At 42.9% G+C, this 22,074-nt stretch overlaps 2 protein-coding genes across 3 annotated transcripts in view; both read right to left on the bottom strand.

Moving 5' to 3' along the window:
* Nucleotides 1–6,447, bottom strand: part of cubn (cubilin (intrinsic factor-cobalamin receptor)) — a 77,530-nt gene extending 71,083 nt beyond the window's left edge. Inside the window, exons 1-7 of the mRNA XM_080793300.1 lie at nt 6,298–6,447; nt 4,742–4,871; nt 3,835–3,930; nt 3,573–3,611; nt 3,195–3,296; nt 2,623–2,726; nt 951–1,074 (exon numbers count right to left, since the gene is read on the bottom strand). Of these exons, the coding sequence (XP_080649426.1) occupies nt 951–1,074; nt 2,623–2,726; nt 3,195–3,296; nt 3,573–3,611; nt 3,835–3,930; nt 4,742–4,871; nt 6,298–6,422 (720 nt within the window). The 5' untranslated portion in view covers nt 6,423–6,447. The remainder of the gene's footprint in view (nt 1–950; nt 1,075–2,622; nt 2,727–3,194; nt 3,297–3,572; nt 3,612–3,834; nt 3,931–4,741; nt 4,872–6,297) is intronic.
* A 163-nt stretch (nt 6,448–6,610) lies between these two features.
* trdmt1 (tRNA aspartic acid methyltransferase 1) overlaps nt 6,611–22,074 on the bottom strand; it is a 16,617-nt gene continuing 1,153 nt past the window's right edge. The window contains exons 3-11 of one of the 2 annotated variants that reach the window (XM_080794306.1): nt 19,249–19,325; nt 18,976–19,047; nt 17,050–17,115; nt 11,601–11,670; nt 11,353–11,433; nt 10,503–10,846; nt 9,705–9,762; nt 8,799–8,928; nt 6,817–7,754 (exon numbers count right to left, since the gene is read on the bottom strand). In XM_080794306.1, coding sequence (XP_080650432.1) covers nt 7,654–7,754; nt 8,799–8,928; nt 9,705–9,762; nt 10,503–10,846; nt 11,353–11,433; nt 11,601–11,670; nt 17,050–17,115; nt 18,976–19,047; nt 19,249–19,325 — 999 coding nt within the window. In that variant the 3' untranslated portion in view covers nt 6,817–7,653. Of the gene's footprint in view, nt 7,755–8,798; nt 8,929–9,704; nt 9,763–10,502; nt 10,847–11,352; nt 11,434–11,600; nt 11,671–17,049; nt 17,116–18,975; nt 19,048–19,248; nt 19,326–22,074 lie in introns of both variants that reach the window. The other variant, XM_080794307.1, reaches the window with a different exon arrangement.

The raw sequence follows: 22,074 nt of genomic DNA, 5'->3' as shown, positions 1-22,074 counted from the left end.
CTGTTGCACTGTTCCTTAATCAAGCACAGTTTTCACAGGTCTGCTACTTTCACTGAAATTGCAAACCGGAATAGAATATGATGTGGTTAAAATGGCCATGGGCTTCACCAGCTTCACATGTGGATTCATGAATTAATGATACATAGATCATTCTGAGGCACATAAAACCATATCACCATCAAAAATTATTAAGGTCAGTGCTCTCAGCTGTGGACCTGTGGCTGCAGAGAAATGTCCTTTGAAACAGCGGCAATGTCAACTCGACTGTAAATACATTTCGGTTGCTACGATAAGCATGGCAAAACAACATTTCCCTTCTGTGATAAATGTGTGTGTCAAACAGGGTATAAGTCAAAACTGTGCAAGTGAGAATGGTCACTTGATCCCCACGTTTCACCTGACTGTAGTGTCCGAGTGACTTGAAATAAGGTGGCCTCAAGGGGCTGGTTAGTCTGTGCATCCGTAAAGCCTTATGCACAATATTACAAGAACAAATTTAAGTCAAAGGTCACTATAAGGAACAAACAAACAAATGTTTTTTCTGCCATAACTTTATCAAAAATATAGTTACATCAGACTTAAAAAAGGAAGGATTTCTATTATAAAGTTAAGGTTGAATGATGTGTTGAATGGATGTTTTGTGCAGGATTTCTGATAAAACTCATGTTTCTGGAAGATGCTTCTAAACTTGTATTCTATTGCTAGTTTGATCAAATACTTGATTAAAATAACTAATGACCGAAAACAGCAGATCTACTACAAGCTCACAACACGTCGCACCACAGCGTGTTGTGAGCTTGTAGATCTGCTGTTTTCGGTGCGCAGCATGCTTTCACAGAAGACATGCTGCTGGCTTCTATGGAATCCAAATGACTGAAATCATTCGTGGCGACGGAGAACTTTAACACATCGACGATATACAACTACTAGGATCATGTGAGGCGTCATACCTGCCCCACCACCACTCTGTCTGCGTCGATACACATGCCATGAACACACAGGTTTGCTCCAGTCCTACAGTCATCATAACGGACTGTACACAGAGAGCCAGACCACTCTGGAGAACATGTACAACTGAGAGAGAGAAAGAGAGAGAGAGAGAGAGAGGCTGTTATCTGCTGTTGTTGAACATTTTTTAAAGAATCTTGAAAGTGTTCATTTTGACTACTTTTGAATGATTGATTATTTATTAATTAATAATAATAATAATAATACGTTTTATTCATAAGGTGCCTTTCAGGGCACTCAAGGTCGCCATACAACAAGTTAAAAACAGTTGACACAAAACACAGTTAAAAGCAAAAGCAGATAATAAAGTACAGTATAGCTTGCAGCAGGAAACACATAATAGGCCTGTCTAAACAGGTGGGTTTTGAGGTGGGTTTGAAATGAGGTGATTGAGTCCATGTTTCTTATATCAGAGGTGAGGGGCAGAGCGGCTGAAAGCTCTTGACCCAATGGTGGACAGACAGGCAGAGAGGACTTTCAGTTTGACGGAGGAGGCAGACCGAAGACACCGGGTGGGAATGTCGACGTGAACAAGGTCAGACAGATAAGTATGGAGAAGGATCTTATAGTCAATGCGGAGGAGGAGACGTAGAGCTGGGTGTCGTCCACGTAGCAGTGGAAATGGATATTTCCGTTATGTTTATGGAAAATCTGTCCAAGGGGGAGGAGGTAGATGATGAATAGGATGGGGCCAAGAACAGAGCCCTGGGGGACACCAGAGGAAAGGGGGGAGGGATGCACAGGGATGCCTGTGCAGTACAGGCGGGGGAGCAAGCCGGTGGAATCGAAGCTGGAGGAGCTCCGTACTCATGTATTGGATCAGAGATGACGCTGGATATATTAATATGGACAGGATAGTCCACAGGAGCACAGAGCTCACAGCGAGTTTGTAGATCCTCATGATGCACGGGCAGATGTACGTTCACCGAACAGCAGTAGCAGTGGCCAGGTAACTCAGGTGAGTAGAACGCCAAAACGCTAAGCTTGAACAGTCCAGAACGCCATCCTGACAAACAGATCGTTTTGACAGTAAGCCCAGAGTAGAGACCACCAGTATCCCGTTCGCCACAGATATGTGATCTGCTGCAAGCTATGCAGAAAATCATTAAAACGTTAAAAACAACTGGAGAGCAGCGGCAGCTAGTCGCGCCAGCGTTCACTCAACCTGATGTTTGACAAGAAGCGTCATGTCGTGTCCTGCACACAAAGTGCCTGACCCTCATAGGTTTATATAAGACACCATTTCACATTTGCATTTACAGCATGTTTACATTATACTTATTACTTATACATAAAATTGCAGCTCAGAGTTATACAGAGTGTTCCGTCTTCTCTCCCAAGCTTGACATTATGAACTCAGCCACAACAAAAACTACTTTAACAAAACATATCTCCTTTTTTCATAATCACCTAACTCAAGGAAATCCCCACAGAGACATATACCAAGACATACCAAACAACATAACATAACAAATACTTCTCTTAAGTGGTCATATTTAGAGCAATACAAAAAGAAAGTGGATCTCATTTTCAATTTCACCAAGATCACAGAACTGATTCTACTGATTTAGAATCGGCCCCCAGGCCAAGATGGGAGGGTGTCTTTGCACTTACGTGAAGGAGCCGGCGGTGTTGACACATGTGGCTCCGTTCTGACAGCCCTGAGACGAGCCTGCAAACGTCTGACACTCATTGACATCTGTGACACAGGTTGAACCCTGTGGACGAACACACGCACACGCACACGCACACGCACACACACACACACACACACACACACACACACACACACACACACACACACACAATGTGCTATAGACCCCTGGGAGATGGAGTCTGTCCCCGTTACAATGTGCTATAGAGCCGTTCTACTCATACGGCGAGATCGAACCTATGACCATGTGATCCAAAGGCGAGAGCTCTACCGACTGAGCTACCCGGACACAAAAGAGAGACATGCTCTGAAACACAGTCATTGGGGTATCAGGTACAGTCGCCCATAATCCATCTCGCCCACTCATTTTTCCACCAACGTCATGCCGACCGCTCGGTGCGGCGGTTCTTGTATCCTTTCTTTTGTTTTACCGAGAATAAGGTTAAGGTTCATTGTTACACATGTTCTCGTGGCCCAGAAAAGTATCAGCCCTGGCTCTGTGGTGGTGGCCCATGCATGGTGGGATACTCACAGCCCAGTTGCTGAGACAAATGCAGTAGTAGCCGTTCAACAGGTTGATACAGGTCGCTCCATTCTGACAGGGGTTGCTGCTACATGACTGCCTCTGCACTGTCTGCAAGACATGAGAGGAGAGGAGAGGAGAGGAGAGGAGAGGAGAGGAGAGGAGAGGAGAGGAGAGGAGAGGAGAGGAGAGGAGAGGAGAGGAGAGGAGAGGAGAGGAGAGGAATGCAAGACCCAATAGTCTATATCAATTATGTCAACTGTGCTTGACATTATCATTATTAATCCCTCCCCCCCCAAAAAAATAAATCCTTTGAATCATGAATAATTATGTAACAATGAGTAATTATTTTAACAAGACCTGATGGTAAACTGAGTTGCTTTTTACCGTTTCAAGTGTGGCCACTTTTGTTTCCAGTGTTGCCGTCTGAAAAACAAGGAGATGGAAGTATAGTTTCAGAGCAACTGGCTACAGGAATCAATTGTCACGTCACAAAATATACCAAACTTGCCTAAAGATGATGCCAAATCAGCACAAACATATTGCGTAGGGCAACCAAATGGCCCCTGGGTTTAGTTTGGGTTTAGGCTGATTTAGTTTCATATTTCAGCTGGTTTAGTTGAGTTGTGTATTTCAACATGTATCTTACCCTGGTGTCCAGCTGGTTGAGCTTGTTGGTGACCTCAGGAGGTACGACACCTCCGTGAGTCTTTATGTTATCGATGTCAGCCTTGTTGGTCTTGATCTGAAATCATGCAACCAATAAAACATAAATAATAAGTTGCACTTAGTTGATATACACAGTAATGCATCCATAGTAAAGTAACGCTACCCTGACAAATGTAGTTCACCGTTGTCCAATTTGTACCAATTCTGCTCGTGCACCAATGTGGAAGAACACAGCAGTGTGTTCAACACATATTTTCAACATTATAGTCTAGCCAAAGAATATGAGACTATTTTGACATGCAAAATATGCTAAATCCAAGGGTCTTTCTTTTTTCATGAAACTAATTAAAGACGTTGTCATGTGGATCAACTGCATGTTGATCTTTGGATGAGACCAAAATGCTGTGTCTGCTCTCCGGAACGGTTAATCATTCATGTCTCATGTGAGGAGGGCACTAGTATACACACTCAACCCTGTAGATCATAACATAAATTACACATACATGCTGTTTACAGGGGAAGGTCTTGACAACCTCCCATGCAGACAAACATCATCATTGAACCAATGTTCAGAATTAATTGAGCAATATGTCAAAGATGTTCCATAACTAACTAAGTTTGCTTTGTTTTGTGAATGCAGTAACTTAATCCATTCTGGTCGGGAACCCCTTTTGGTGTTAGCATTATGTGATGCTTTAGCTATTGAAAAATAGCAGATCTACAAGCCACCGAGTGGCACGCTTCGAAAAATCAAAGAACGGCTGACACAGAAAGATAGCTTTTTTTTTAAACTGTCAGGATATAGAAGACATTTTTAGAATCTGATCTCAGGTCAGAATGGAAGTATTGTATGCAGCACATGTGTGTGTGTGTGAGGTGCATCTCACCTGATTCATGAGCTGTGTGAGGTCCTCTCCCCCCACTTTGACGCTCCCAGTCGCTGCAGGCTGGAAGCGGATCTCCTTATTGTCTCCGGTGGAGAACACCAGGTTACCGTTGTCTGATACCATAGTAGGTCTGTAAAGGTGTATGTGTGGGGGGGTCAAAGATGCTAGGTTCATACCGGGTGTCCTATAGTTTCAATGTACATTTTCATATCTTGTTCACCTGGTATCCTATGGTTTCTATGTACAGATTATTATTTTAATAGTATTGTTTGACTGATGCTAGTTTTGCCATGGCTTATCTGGGATCCTAGTTTTTTTAGTCACTACTACACCGTCTCTCTGCAATCTATGTGATTAAATTGCTTATTGTATGTCGCCCTGGATGAGAGCGTCGGCTACATGCCTAAATTGAAAACAAATGCACTGTAATGCACTGGGACCCCCAGGGGTCCTTGGGGGGGCATTTCCAAGGGGTCCCCAATGATTTATAGTCATGAACAGAAATGGTCCCTTGCAGCACTGGTTCTCAAAGTGGGTCCTATGAAGGCCCCGATCTAGTCTAATGGGGGTCCGTGGCCACATACAGTCCATTATGTGTCCTTGACATACTACATACTTCATTGTTCCTATGAACACATCCCATCCCAAGGATGAAAGATTTGCGTCTCCAGTCTGCACACTGCACAGTACAGTATGTCAGGAATCAGGACATTATGAAACTTGGAAGCAATAGCAAACATGTATTGAGACATTATCATAACATTCCGACCTGGCCCCTTAAAAGTAACACATGACACTTTGATGTCGATTTCAGAACAGTACACAAGTATCCAATTTTTGATTATTTCCCCCTCCAAAGCAGATATGTACCATTCATGTAACAGCCCCTTCACTTTAGAACCTAATCAATAGTGTTATCTCCGTCAGTGTCCTCTGCGTCAGTGGTTCGCAAAGTGTGGCTCGGGTAGCCCCAACAGTCCGTCAGGGGGTCCCCAGCTAAATGTGTTAATATAGCATCAAAATATATTTTTTTACTGCTTTAAACCGGATACAGTATATTGGCTATTTAAGAATAGCTTGTATATCGGTTATTTGCTACAAAACAAAAATCGCAAAATGTCTTTTGAAGCTTTTTTGGAAACATTTCAACAGCCGAAATCGGAAAAAAGGGGGTCGCTGGCACAAGACCTTTCCAGATGGGGTAACCGTTCCACTGCCAAATACATCATCATTTGGGCATCCTAGACATGAAAAAGGTTTGAGAACCACCAGCTTTCAGCTTTCCGTGAATTGCACCCAAAACACCTGAACTTTTAACATTCAGTAGATTTTCTGTGGTCTGGGGCTCAAACAAGTGCTCTGATTTGCCTGTGGACTGTGAGGTAAGAGTCCACAAATCCCATAATGACATAAGAATTTGCCAGCAGATTTGTGCAGCAGAATTTGCCAGCAGATAAGGATTCTGCCTGTTTTCATTGCAGCTCAAAAGGCTTCAGAACACACAGATAAAACAAAATCCACTGAATGTTCAAAGTTCAGGTCGTGATCCAACTCACTGGTCATCGTGGATGTCCCTCTTGCTGCGCTGACCAGTCCTCTGTCCCGTCTCCCCCTGAAGTCCAACCAGGAGGAAGAGAAGAACGACGAAGAGCGGCCTGGAAAGCCGCGTTGTCCCGGCCATGCTGGGAGTCAATTCAATTCAATTCAATTCAAAGGGCTTTATTGGCATGAGAAAACATACGTTTACATTGCCAAAGCAGTAGCAGGAGACACTGACAGAGATGCTGCTCTCAGGACCGACCAAAGACACTGTACTGAGGAGCTCTGGCCTGACAGGACGCCACTAATGCCCCAAAACAGGGACCTTTGCACCACCCACCCCCCCTTCCCTGACCTGCCCTGCACACGTACCCACCATAAAGCTCACCTTAAAGACAGCAAAGTCGACGTGTTTGTGTTGGACGGATGTAATTCCATGGCCGTTAACATCGCTTTATTGGCCGATTTAAACAGGATCCATCACATGATTTGAGGAGATGAGTAACCAAAGTTTGCGTGCGTGCGTGTGTGTGTGTGTGTGTGTGTGTGTGTGTGTGTGTGTGTTGGGGGGGGTATGTGAGGAATGTTTAAAGATGAAAATTTGAGTGAATGTGATTGCAATAAAACATGCAATCACAATTAAGAATTTCAGTTTCTAGGAAACATTAACCGTATAGGATATACAGTATTTTGTTGACCAGAGTCCCTCAGAGGTCTATGTTAGGCCCCCCTCCTGTTTTGCCTCGACACCAAAACTATTCGCTGAGCATAGCTCCATCTATAAGCTCACAAGCTGTAGCTATTCTCCCAAAGCATCATGTTGTACTTGTAATGCCTTGTGAGCTTATAGATCTGCTATTTGAACTGAATGTTCACTCCAAAAATGTGGTTAAAGGAGAATTCCAGCCTTATTTAACATTATTATTTAACAGTATTTTGTTACTCTTAGAGAGGCATCAGACTCCAGTAACTGGAGTATGCTCCTACATCTTGTGAAGTGAGCCTAACAAGGGTTCAAAGGCAGCATTAGAACAGTGTTCAGTATACATATAAAACAAATTTATTTAGAGAAATACATGTTCACCATTATAATTCCAGAAGTGCTTTTTGTTCTCTTGGTTTTCTACCATCCAGTCTTTCGGAGTCGCGGTTCAGCCAAACAAGCTGTGCGTAACAACCAAAAGTTCATAGTTCAATGTTCATTATTAACCACAATGCCACTTCCAACAGGAAGTACTTCCTTGAATGACCGTCTGGATGGTCATCATAGGCGAAAAGTTCCAACCAGGAAATGTGTATATTTTTCTGTATTCAAGCGCAGTCTTTGTTGGTCTACAGGCAAACAACCAATAAGCAGAACAGTGTTGTCTGTGTTAGGATACCATGAGCTGAATGAGCCTGGCCACCACAAGCACATTGAGACTGTTCCCCAGCACGCGATACTGCTGCTTGACCGACATCGTCTCTGGGAAGGCTGCAGGGAAGTGTTTAAAGACAACAGAAAGAAAGAAAGAAAGAAAGAAAGAAAACAATGATTACCTTAAGAATAATTTTCAGTACAGATACTGTAGGCCTACCCCGGATACACATTTCCCTCTTTTTCTTTTTTACATGCGCAGAGTGCAGACTCAGTTTTGTGGGAAAGACTACGTATTGTATTGTCCATCTTCTCAAATGAAACAGGTCTCTAGTGGTGACACGTAAGAAAGTTCAATATTCTGAACTAGAAACTTTGATCAAATCTTAGTTTTTCAATTTGATCGGATACTTTTGCACTTTGAGGTTTGTGCTGATTTCATAAATACTATAGGCTTACCTTGCTACTCTCTCTCTTGCTCTGCAATCAGACAGAATGATTGTATAGGGTGTATAAATATGTATACTTTATAATGTATTGACAGTGACTGACAGGTAGTCTATTTCTCTCCAAAAAGAGACCGTAGTACCGTACCATCATTAGTTAATGATGATAAATGTTAACGTACAGAAGTCCTGTAGGAAGCCCATGATGGGTTAGTTAATGATGGTAAATGTTTACGTACAGAAGTCCTGTAGGAAGCCCATGTTGGTTTAGTTAATGATGGTAAATGTTAACGTACAGAAGTCCTGTAGGAAGCCCATGTTGGTTTAGTTAATGATGGTAAATGTTAACGTACAGAAGTCCTGTAGGAAGCCCATGTTGGTTTAGTTAATGATGGTAAATGTTAACTAACGTACAGAAGTCCTGTAGGAAGCCCATGTTGGTTTAGTTAATGATGGTAAATGTTAACGTACAGAAGTCCTGTAGGAAGCCCATGTTGGTTTAGTTAATGATGGAAAATGTTAACTAACGCACAGAAGTCCTGTGGGAAGCCCATGATGGGTTAGTTAATGATGGTAAATGTTAACTAACGCACAGAAGTCCTGTAGGAAGCCCATGTTGGTTTAGTTAATGATGGAAAATGTTAACTAACGTACAGAAGTCCTGTGGGAAGCCCATGATGGGTTAGTTAATGATGGAAAATGTTAACTAACGTACAGAAGTCCTGTGGGAAGCCCATGATGTTGGCGATCTCTCTGGGAGTGAAGTAACGCAGCTTCAGTCTGGACAGACGCTCCAGTTTGTCCTCTTCCGACACCTGATCCAAGCCCTTAAACACAGCCTCCATCTGCACAGACAGACAGCACGTTCAACACAAAGAAAATAATAATAATAATAATAATAATAATAATAATAAACGTATCTTATATATTGGGGTTTTTTTTCAGCTTTGTACTTGCTTGATGGTCTGTATTGTTGATAATTGTTCAGACTGAACTGAACTGAGGTACTGCATACAGAGCCAGTATAAGGCAAAGCAAGGGACATTTACTTGTACAATTTAATGTGATTTACATTCAACATTCAAAGAGCACTTCAAGCCATTTTCAACCTTATCTTGGTCTTCACTAAATGCTCAACATAATTTCTGTCTACTCACTACACTGTGTGTGTGTGTGCGTGAGTGAGTGAGTGCGTGCGTGCGTGCGTGTGTAAGACCATGATGTATGTGTGTAAGATCATGACGTATGTACTGTACAAATCTTGAACATTGACATTAAAAGATTCACCTGTAGTGACTACAGGATGTGTTTCAGAAACCTGCCTACCAACGACATGACATCATCAATGGGGATTCCAAGCCAATGGAAACTACAGGCGACCAAGAAAACATGTTGTTCTAGGGACCCCACCAGAAGCAAATATTTGAGTTAAATAGTTCACCGTGAAGATTTGAGCCACATTTTCTTTTTAAATAGCAGATCTACAAGCTTGTAGATCTGCTATTTTTCAACAGCTAAAGTGTGAAATAATGGTTAAAGTGGTTTAAAGCTATAAGGTGACACGGACGCGGCCTCAGGTTTAAATGGGTTAAGGAAAAACAAGAATGAAGTCACTTCCTACCTCTGTTTCCATACCGGACTGCAGTACAGAACCAGTTCCCTCCACATAATGACCATAGCTGTTTGAGGGAGCACAGGAAAACACATACAGTACATGGAAAGCCAAAGCATTTGTGTCTTAATTATTCAGTGCATTCTCCGATGTTGGAACCACACAATCATCTTGGTAAAGCAAACAACAGATGTGGTTGAACGGCTCTCAAAGTGGGGTTGAAGGGGTTCCAGGGGGGTCCCCAGCTACATTATTGGGAAACTCCGAGTGTGCAATTGGAACCAAATGGACCTTTACAGGTGACTCTTGTGACTCTGTGGCCAAATGCATACTAAACGTTCTTCAACCTTGAAATGAAGAAAGTTGGGGAATCACTACATTAAGCAACACCGTAGATAAGATGGTGATTTTATGCTTGTGTGTCGCTTTGGCAAAAACTACGTGCAAGCTCTGAGGGTATAAATATAAATGCCTTCTGGTGGTGGTCACACGTTTGACAACACAGACAGTGCCAGTGTGAGGATGCACCTGTTGACCAAAGACCAAAAGCAAACCAAACTCGCGCCTACTTCCAGTAGGGCAAAAGCGTCAAATATATATATTAAATAAGAAAGAGGCAATTATTTTGAAAATTTGAAAATGCTTCAACTCTTACCATTAACAGTGCTTGGGTATAACAGCCTGAAATCTTTGGGAACCCCTTGTCCTTGCTTTAGAGAAAGCTAAGAGTTGTTCACTTTATGGAGACTATGGAAATTACTGAAAACTGTCGCGGCGACTCAGAACTTGAATCCAACGCATGCGTACCCTTTGGTGAAGCAGACGGACCGCCGGCAGGTGGGCCTGACGATGTCCATCAGCAGAGCGTAGCGCAGCAGGGTCTTGGGAGGCAGGAGGTACCGGTCCATCCCTGCTCCATCTCCCCCCTCGGCCTCCTCCGGCCCCGGCAGGAACTCACAGATCTGCCGCAGCGACAGGTCGTTGTTCTGACTGGACTTCCTCTCGGCGTCGCGCGCCGTCTCCAGCTTGTACAGGACGTCCCCGGCTTCCTCCGCCTGCGGGCAGGTGCCCGGGCAGGAAGTGTGTGAGGAAGAGGGCATGGAGAGGTCTGAGGCTTTATTGTCAGCGGGTGGCGGAAAACCTTCTATGATCTGCTCAGAGGGACATATATATACAGAGAGAGAGAGAGAGAGAGAGAGTTACTGGGTGTCAACAAACATGTCACTCAGTGTGATCCTGAGGAGGATTAAACAAATGAATGATTGAAATGCTTCTGTACCGTGTTATGTTATGACATCACAGCTGATTTTAATTGCACAGACAGGGGCCTAAGGGCTGCAAAATGTACTGTAGTACATGTTAAGTTTATAAATAACTTTTCCTTAACCACAAACCATATTGTCCTTGGTTTGTGGACAAACCTGCCTAGAAGAATGGGAGATAGTCCCAAAATAAATATATGCCATATACAAATGTGACCCAAATCCTTTTGTTCACACTCTTCTAAAAAAAGGTCAGCTATTTGGGCCACATATTCTCAAAATGTGAACCCAGAATGGGAGCATGCACTCGCAGCCTTGTCTGCAACCAGGAAATGTTAATGGCATTGTATTTCTGTGTCACGGTGACACCGCTGGTTACTGTTGGGCCCACTTACCTCTGAATGTGTCTGGAAGGAGAAGCTGCCTGTTTTTCTGGCAATAAGGAAGTAACGCAGTCTCGAGTTTGGGATGCCAAGCTGTGTTCAGAAAAGACACGAGAGGAGAGGATTATCATAAATTGAGTCTCATTTGGAATTATGATAATGACAAGATATATAGTGGAGTCTTATTTGGCACAACATGACAAGTGTAATTAAGTCTTCTTTGGCATAAATAATGCCAATGTGCATAGTTGAGGTCTTACACTTGTCGGTGACACCATGAACTCCTGAAAAGTGTATCCACAATTCTTCAGTGTTTCCACCAATGATTCCCTAAATAAAGAACGGAAACAAGATGTCAAGGCCAATAGCATGTCTTCACAACGAACGTTGATCCAAATTGTGTTTGATCTTAGCATGAATATATCTCCTAAGTGCTAGCCCCTCCTACATCCAGCTTTTGGTTACAGTCCACAAACTTCGTCTTAAACAAACATTAAATTCCCATTGACAATGAATAGAGAGTTTTACGTGTATGAGCAAATAGGCAGTGTCTATTTTACGTCATGATGATGTACAATGATAAGAGCGCCCCTCACTTCACATTTTTATATACAGTAGATGGATGGATGAGTGCAATCAATTTTTTCATAATCGTCATAATACTTTCCATATTCATATATTTTCGAGCGCTTTCAGACAGTGGAAAGAGTAGATGTACACGTCAACACGTGTCACATCGTGATGTTGCTGTCGATTTATACGAATGTCGTATAAACGTCGTAAAAATATATAATATCGTCTGACCCCTACGCATTAAGTAGCACTATGCACATTCAAAGGATCCGGTTACAAAAAGCAACATATTACAAAACCTCACAGTTTCCAAAGGTTCATCTTGAGAGTAAGAAAGGTTAAATTGAGCCATTGATTGATTGATTGAAATCTTTATTAACAGTTTGCAGAATTACAGTACATTTCAAGCACAAACTCAATACAAAGACTGTTAACTGTGAGTGGACGACCCAATTAAGCCTTACACTTGTTTACAACAGGGTCCACATTGTTCAATTCATCAAAACATTTAGAGACAAACAAATAGACACTTCTATGTAGTTAAAGAACAGAACAGGAATTCATCATATAGGAAGCGAAAAGGGAAAAAAATATATATACAGTGAGGGGAACAGGGGGATAAAAGAAAAGAAAACGAAAGACAGAGTGTAGGGCGCCTGCACACAACACCATGCGTTGATGCCATGTGTGCATATGTGCAGGCACCCAACACCACGTCCATACAAAAACATAGTACAATCCATAGTACAAAGACAGAGTGTAGGGCGCCTGCACACAACACCATGCGTTGATGCCATGTGTGCATATGTGCAGGCACCCAACACCACGTCCATACAAAAACATAGTACAATCCATAGTACAAAGACAGAGTGTAGGGCGCCTGCACACAACACCATGCGTTGATGCCATGTGTGCATATGTGCAGGCAGCCAACACCACGTCCATACAAAAACATAGTACAATCCAGATAAAAATTCAGCTTTTACAGAGGCCAGTTTCGAATTGCAGCCATCCGTAGGTGCCCTTTGAGAGCAGTTTTGAAGGAGCCAAGGGATTCACATGTCTTAATGACTGTTGGTAGGGCGTTCCACATTTTGGTCGCATAGGAGCGAAAAGAATTTAGTCCCTTGTTTGTGCCGAATCTGGGTTGTACATGGTTTGTTGCACTCCCTCTGGTGTTGTGGGTGTGGACTTCGTTTACATTAAGGAAGTATTTAGACAGGTACATGGGTATCTTGGTGGTGTATCTAATCTTGTGGACCAGACCCATTGCAAGATGCTGTACTCTGTCGTCGACCCTAAGCCATCCCAGCCTGTCAAAGTGGGCAGGGGTGAGGTGGGTTCGGGGGGTGAGGCCAAGTAGGAGCCTGACCAGTTTGTTTTGGGAGGTCTGGAGCCTTGTTTTAAGGGCCTTTGAGGTGCTGTGGTACCAGGAGGTGGATGCATAGTCAAAGAAACCTTGTACAAGGGCTCCTGTTAAGGTCTTCAAGGTGTTTTTGTCGACCAGTGAGGAGATCCTGTAGAGGAATCTTGTTCTTTGATTGACTTTTTTGATTACGTTGGTGGCCATCTTATCACCGGAAAGATTGGCCTCCAGGATGGAACCTAGGTAGGTAATTTGATCCTTCCGTGTGATAATATCATCACCAACTCTAACCAAGAAGCCATCTGCCTTTTTGAGATTACTATTTGATCCGAAGAGAATGGATTCAGTTTTTCCCAGGTGTAAGGATAGTTTGTTATCAGCGAGCCAGGTGCAGATTCTACCGAGTTCAGAGCTGAGGGTCTTTTCAACCTGCAGTTTGTTCCTGTCCGAGACCAGCAGTGCTGAGTCGTCTGCGAACAGGAACAAGTTGCAGTCACAAGCTGAAGTCATGTCGTTTACATATATTAGGAACAGTAAAGGCCACACTTCCTCAAGAGTAAAACAATGACCGTTATGATGAAAGGGGAGAATGTAGGTGGAAGGTTAAAGGGCCACCGCTATTTCTTTATGCAAAGCTTTGTGTGTACATTGAGGACTATTTGAGAATAACTTTTACACAGTTTCAGTTGTCATAGACTGCGTGTGGAAATGGGAAGATGGAGCCGCATACCACCTGAACAGCGGTTTTGTCAATGTGAGACTGGTATACAAAACAAACAGCACATACTAGTGTGTCCTCTAACCTCACACAAGATATTGGAGTGAAATATGGACATGAGGGTATTGATTTGAGCTCACTCTTTGTGGGCACTAACAGATATACTGTGGAGCAAAAGAAAATTCCTGGGGTTCCTGGGAAAGGGATTTTGTGTTGTGTATTGTATATTTTAATGACTACCTTTTAAAGTTTTTGAGTCATGGGTTTTTATTATTGTTTGGGCCCAATGTTTTATACATTTGTGTCAATAAAGTAACAACAAACTAACTAACTACCAAATTTGAGATGATTTTCATTGGCTGAGCATGGAATGTGATGTATGATGAGGTGGGACAAATGACAATAAGAGCACCACTCACTTCAAAAAAAGTGAAAGAAAAACACGGCGAAAAAGTTAAAATGCAGAAATCCAAATCACGGTGAATGAACGTGTTTCAAACAATGAAAGGCAAAAACTGAATAAACTTTTATTGAACATAGACCCTAGTCCTAATTTACAGTAGTAAGATTTAGTCATATAGCAGAAAAAAAGCCTTCGGCCGCATCCTGTGTCACTCACGTCACATCCCACTGCATTATTCACAGTAAAACACCCAGAGCTCCTTTTGAGACGTCAGAGTTAAATTAACACTGAGGATTGTACTGTGTTGTTGGCTACGGCCTCCTGGTCTTTCTGACATGAACCTCTCCTCTTTTGAGACCAGAACTGTGGCTATTATGATCCGTTTGTTTTCTTGTCCACCTTCCACTCTGCGTGATAGTTGTCTCCAGTGATTGTTCATTTTATTGTCTTCCTTCCACTCTGCGTGATAGTCGTCTCTGGTGACTGTTCACTCTGTCTTTCAGTGTGTTCTTCTTGATGAGGATAAGCATGTGTCCTTTGGCTCGTTTACACTCTGCGTTCAGAGCTTAAACAATAAGATCTGCATTCGCGGTGTTCGCTGCGTTCTGCTGCTGGCTGCTTTTCAGCTGCAGGACAATGGTGTAAGTGTCATAGGTGTACACGAGGCCTGCGATCAGACCAAACAGAGCGCCTGCGGTGCGGGCACTATCCAAGCGATGGAACAACAAGATGAGAGAGACGATGAGGAAGAACGCGCTCTTAACTACAGCACGGAATAAATCAGTATAGAGCCAGTGGACCTGTCCACTGGCTGACTGCTTGTCCAGATCCATCATGAAGATTCCAAAAAAGAGAGCGGAAGAGATCATCGCACCAATTGGCAGGATGACCCAGCCAGACCCCGAGACGAGGTTGCAGATGAGAACGACCAGGGTCAGGAGTACTTCTGCGGCGAGAGTAAGTCCTTTCTTAGTCTTCACGTAACGTATCAGTTTCCCCAGGAAGCTGGCCTCGGGCTCGGAGTTGGATGCAGTCATATCAGACATTCTGTTACTAAAATATGTTTCTTTAACAGATTGTACAGTAGCTATCTTCTCAGTGGCTGTAGCTCAGAGTGGCTTCTTCTTTCACTCTCTGTCTAATGCATCTACTTCCCCGTTCAGTAGACTACCATGCTCCACCTCTGTGTGTGCATGGCTAGAAACCACAAGGTTTTCTGATAGTTAGAAAGAACTGACAGTTACGCATTGGGTTTCCCCTGGCAGTATCTGGAGGTGGCTCACCAACCTTAATCCGGTCGTCTTAACGCACCCCTCACCAACCTTATGTCTAACCAATGCTATGTCTAACCAAAGGATGCCTCCCAACATAATAACTAGGTCCGTCACAATTATTACATAATCTCCTAATTGCAATCATATACTTAATTACTAGCACCATGAAAAGAAAATCCAAAATGTTTAAATGAATACAAATAAAAATAAAAACATTATATATTGTTTTAAAGTTGTGGAAAAAAATTGAGGGGCCAGTAGTGATGGCGGAAATTACGTTGCACCACTTCAGGAAGTAGCCAGCGGAGGTATTGTGTAATAAGGAAGTGTCATGATATAGTGTGAAGTGAGGGGGGCTCTTATCATCATAGATCCTCATACATGATCTCATTCCGGCCAATCACAAGTTGCGTCCTCACTTTCGTCTTCAATGTTTGTGTTACGCAATGTTTGTGTCTACACGAACACTCAAAATTGTCCATTGTTAATGGCATTTAATGTTAAACATTTGTGCAGGACAGAATCGGTCAAAACATTCGTGTAGGTCAGGACAACGTTTGTGTTTGTGCACACAAACTAAAAGCTGGACATAGGAGGGGCTAGCGCCCTCTAAAAAAATAAAGCATTTTAGAAAGAAACTTCAGATGTTCAAGGCCAAACATGCTCTGTGAGAGAAGGCAGAAAGCAACATTCTTTAGCTTACCAGCCTGGCAGGAGGTCAGGCTAATGCTTTTAGAAAGGCTAACAGGAGGGTTTCTTTAGCCAGAATCCCCAGGGAAGGTCAAAACACACACACAACCTGACCCACTTACCCACTGGCTGCCCGCCAAGTTGCCATGGGGACTACCCCCCCCCCCCCCCATCCCCCTGGGCCCCACCGCCTGGACTCACCCTCGCTGTCTCCACTAGTGACTGTCCATCCGACATATCAGCTCCACCGATATACTGTATATAGGTAGATTTTGTACCATATCCTCGATAAACTCAAATCTCTGCGTCCCTGGAACAACATATTTTCAGATGGGGGTCGGCGGCCAATTACATATCGTTTTTTGGAGTCCTTGACATGTAAAACTTTGAGAACCACTGACATAGAAACTTTGTTTTAATATAAATATAAATAATCTAAGCATAATATATAGCTTGTTGCTAGCAGAAAATAAAATATAAAGATATTTTAAAATAGAATGTTGTGAACGGAAATGGCAGCTTCAGATTTCAGGAAGTGTAGTTCCAGACTCTATCGAGCACTTGGAGATTGCGGAATAGTTTTATGGCTATGCAAGACTAGTTCCTAAGTATCCTCAGTACAGGGACCCCTGAGGGTCCTCGGACCACAGATTGAGAACCAGCGCCCTCTAGTCTCCATGGTTACCTTGCCGAGGAGGTCTCAAATCCCTTGACGTTCTCCAGCAGGATGAATCGAGGGGGCGTGGCCAGCCTACAGGCGTGCAGAGGGGGGAGGGGGTGGTGCAGTTGTTAAGAAATTGCAACGGTGCTGCAACACTTCTGTCCAATGTGATCGTAATGTCCATGTCAAATGCATCAATCAATCAACCAATCAATGTTTCAATAGGAACTAATGAGCATGTCACAGTGAGGAGGGAGCACTTATTGATTGGAGGATCGGGTGGCTCAAGGAGAACCTGCCATCACCACATGGACCTATACGACAGACCAGCTGTGCAACGACCCCCTACCCGCCCCAGCCGACCCCCCCCCCCCCCCCCCACCGGTCCCATCTGTCAGCATAAATACTGTACCCAACACTGCCATATCATCCTGCATGTTCTGTCAATTTCAGTACTGTACTATTTTGCACCCATGCAGCACATGTCTGAACCTTTGAGGTCACATTCACACCAGAGAGCTTTGCTGCGATTAAAACGAATCCTGCTGCACTTGATTACGATTCGGTGCAGGTGTGAATGCAATCCGCAGTAAATAAAGGAAATGAAGCAAACAATGTGGCGGGTGAGGAGCTGAACACAGTTGGAGACGGAGAAGGCATATTTTACGCAGCGCAAAGATGTCCCGTTACCGTGGATACTAGACGTGGTCGAATGAGGAGACTGAAGCCCTGATCGAAATGAGGACGAGTACATTAATCAATTGCTTAAGAAAACACATAAAAACACTGCAGTGTATTATAGCCTACAGAATATTCTGTCTGTCTGTGCCGTAAACATGGAGTGCTGTCACTGTGTGGGGACTGGGGAGCAGGGACTTTCATCTCAATAAACTTGTAAACATTTTGCGCTGCTGACAGTATATCAGTGTGCTCAGCGCTGTGCCTCCATGCCCAAAAGTGCGTGGCTGCATGTGTATAGTGAGAGAGCAAGAGAGCTGGGGGGGGGGTCCAGTTCCAGACGGCACGACACACGCACGTTATGAGTATAATTTTATCACCATAGATTTCACTGTGTAGACTGTGTTGTAGGCTAGGTTTATGAATGGAACACATTGATAAAGGTCCCCCCTGCTGCGTTTCCAATTGCTACGGATGACAGTGTGAAGGCAAACCGCAGCAAATTAAATATGCAAGAATCCCAAAATCTCCGCCCATACGCATGAGTCTACCGAAGTATTAGGTGAGAATGTGACCTAAAAGACTGTTTACTGAGTTGAGCGTGCCTTTCCTCTGAAGTGAATAGTAATGTACTATTACCATGGCATTTTGTGAATGGCAGGACTACACTCGACAGCCATTCTTAGTCAATTAATAGTCATGGGTATATGTCGACTAACCAATTTGTTGATTTAATCAACAATTCTGTGAAAAAAGTTGATGGCTACTGGCTATTGAACATTACAGACTGGTAGAATTAAAGAGTCACTGTATATCCATTATCTAGTTTTGTTTTTCCCTACATTGTTCAATAAATTCAGCGAGGAATACAGCTTTAAAAAAAATACTAATTAACTAATAAGGTCTTCATTATTCTATATGTTAATTATTTGTTTGACAAATGCCTTGTACTGTACATGTGAACATACTCTGACTCTGACAAAGATGTCCTCATCTCAGCACTTGCACCCGGCATCTGAAAACCAGCAAGAGCCCATCACTGAACAATACCTTGTTCTGTGTGTAGGAAATGATGACTAGTGGCTACAGAAATACACTGGTGGCAACAAAGAGGGGAAGCTGTCCAAGTCTACTACGGAGGTGACGTAGAAAACTGACTGTAAAATGACTGCGTCATGATCACATCTATGAGGACAAACGCCAGCTGTTCTGACAGACAGAAGGACAGAGTGTAGGACAGAGTAATGGTGGTTGATAAGATCTGTGTCTGACCTTGGAAGGAGACTTAGAATGTAAAGAAAGCTCTTGGTCCTCGGGTCGGCCGTGTCTCCCTGTAAACCAATTCTGTACAGAGACACGCAGGGCAGGTGAAAAAAAGATGGAACACTTTAAATGAATAAAAACATGGGTAGTAACAGCATAAAGTGGGAGCAGTTTTGTGCTTTTGTAGACAGATAATTAACTATGATGGTATTATTTTGGGGGGGTGGATTCTTCACTCCCTCTCTTTTTCTCTCATACATATACAGAGATGTGAAAACCTACCTGGTGAAGGGTTGGCATGGTGGACTCATCAAAATCACGTCAAATGATAATTTGTTGAAGTTATCCAGTGTTATCCCCTGAAAGAACAAAGAAATCCAATACACAGTATTAGGCACAAATAGAGCGCCGAAGACCTGATGTCACTCGCTAATCCCCTGGTTTCAAGGTGTTTGTGACTTTGCAGACGTTTTTTTTCTCCATGGAGAATAACATCTTAAAATCGTCTCATATAAGAATTGTGGTCCTAAAATAAACAAACTGTCTCTGCGATATTGTCGGGGAGGTGTCTCTGTATCGTTTACGACAGCAGTCACATTTGATACAGTCTGTTTCTAGCGAAAATGTAACTAATTCAGCAGCAGTATAACCTTAGGGTTTTCTCACAGTCAGATTCTTCATATCCACATGAGTGAAATGTCTGGGATGATTTGTTTATTTGTTCAAACACAGGCGATCTTAGATCGTCCTATGGGGATTACAATGCAAATGAAAAAGTATACGAACCCGTGGACTTAGCGCCCTCTACCTATATTGACGTCAGACTTTGGTGCTCTATATCTCCACGCCAACTACAGAATAAATCAACAAGGCAACACTAGCATGTCAAGATGACAGAACACAAGAGTATTCCATAACAACATAAAAATGGGTCAGACTTATATAGGCTAAATCATTGCAACGTGAAACACATTTGATTTGCCCAGGGGTCAATACTTGGCCCCCTCTTTTTTCCCCCACCACACCCAACCTGGGAACCCATCTGCAAAATAAAGGGAAATCAGCGCCGTCTTTTATGTCTCGACAGACTACTCTACACCAAATCAATCGCCAAAAATAGTAGATCAATACAGTATAAGCTCCGCTCACAAGACAAATTATGTTGTGAGCTTGTTAGATCTGCTCTGTCTGAGTTACAAAAAGAGGTTGTGCTTCAACAGTGGGATTACTCATGCGAGTAGTAAACCCCAAATCCACTACATCAAAAATATGAAAAGGGGAGCACGTCCCAAATGTCATTTCCACTTGTTTATTTGACACACACCAAAACACATGCGTATATTATATATACACACACAGGAGAAAACAATGCTTCTCAATTATTCACTTGTAAATCGCTTATTGGTTCTAAATCTAAATGATCGGTTTCAATACATTTTTGGTTCATTGCTCAGCCCTACCAGGAGACAGTCGAAGGGACTGCCTGTCAATGCTTGCTCCTGCTGAGCAAGCATTGGACCTTTACTCCTTAGTAAAACCTCTGCAGTTACACTTTACCGTAAACACCTCATTAAAAAGCTGCAGTCACGGGACAGTGTCAGCACAGCAAAGCAAATAACTTAAAAGCTATAAAAGTATATATATATATATATATATATATTTTTTTCTTCTCTTAAAGCTTGTATTTATGTATCGTGGTGGTAACACGGTAGACAGGATATTCATAGCAGTAAATCAGATGGGTTGTGTGTGTCATATACGGTATGTTTTATCTTGTTTGCAGAGGCCATGGGGTCAGTCTAGGACACGGTTTCCCAAACAGTGGTATAGTGGACCTATTTTTGTGGGTATATCCCTCTTCTTTTTTGTATTGCTATATTTATTTCAAAATAATGTCATGAATAAAATTAAAACAACTAAAATAAATTCAACTTTAAATGTAACTTTTAAGTGGACATAAGCTCACAAGGCGCTGCCGATCTGCCATTTTCACTTGGGTCCATGGCAGTTCTCCTTTGGGTCACGGGCTAAAAAGGTTAGGGTACCATTGGTCTAGGAACGGTTCAAAATTCCTCGACTTCAGAATGTAGGCCAGGTAGACTGTGGTCAACCGAGAGTAATCTAGTAAGAGAGTCATGACACTAGCGTTGACTCCCATTGTAACAATGGAATGCGGAAGTGCTCATTCTATCTCAATGGGATAGTTCCAGCCATAGGAGCAATGATTGGAACTATAGCCCATAGGCACCCACTTTGCGGCGAGATCAAAGCGTGTCGCTACTCTCCTACTCTACACTCTGGGTCAACCGCCCCACCCACCCTTGCCCCATTCAGAGCCATTAAAAGGACAGTTACGAGTATTACGACATCTCTGTTCACTTCATGGGGCCAGTCCAACATGGCCGCTCCGTGCGGCTATCAGGGTCGGCTATGGGTATCCGAATAGTTACTGGACCGTAAGTTGCCAGAATGCACCGGACTCAGCCAAGAGCCCTGCAGCTTTAATGATCTTAAATCGAGTTTTTTTTTGTAATAGCACAACATAATGGTCTCGCACCTTCCTACCTACATGACTGCCTGCCTAAATATGTCCCAAACCGCCCACTAAGGTCTTCCACTGCTGGCCTGCTTGCTTTGCCTAAAAAGAAATACGGGGAAGCAGCTTTTTGCTTCTACGGGCTGACGGCATGGAACAAACTCCCACTGTACCTTCGACAGGCAGCCTCTGTAGACATTTTTAAAGCACAGCTCAAGACCCACTTCTACACCCTTGCTTTTAATTGATATTTTATTCATGTCCTCACTGTATTGCATTACTGCTTGTTTTTTTATGTTTATGCCTTGCTTTTTATTTAATTTTTTCTCCATTGCTCTGTAAAGCACTTTGAGCTGCAAGTCATGTCATGAAAGGTGCTATACAAATAAAGTTTTAGTATTATTATTATTATAAACATTTAGTTGTCACTGTACAATAGCCTACTTTAAACAGTTGCCCTGTTGCACACATGCCTAAAATTGCTGATAATAATGTGAGCCGCTCTCATTGAAAACAATGTAATTAAAACTCCAGCTTGTCACTCTCGAGCACTGCATGACCAGCGCTCGAGC

This window comes from Protomyctophum bolini, assembly GCF_963924005.1.
Source record: "Protomyctophum bolini genome assembly, chromosome: 21".
NCBI lineage: Eukaryota > Metazoa > Chordata > Actinopteri > Myctophiformes > Myctophidae > Protomyctophum > Protomyctophum bolini.
This window is presented reverse-complemented; position numbering and strand designations above follow the sequence as displayed.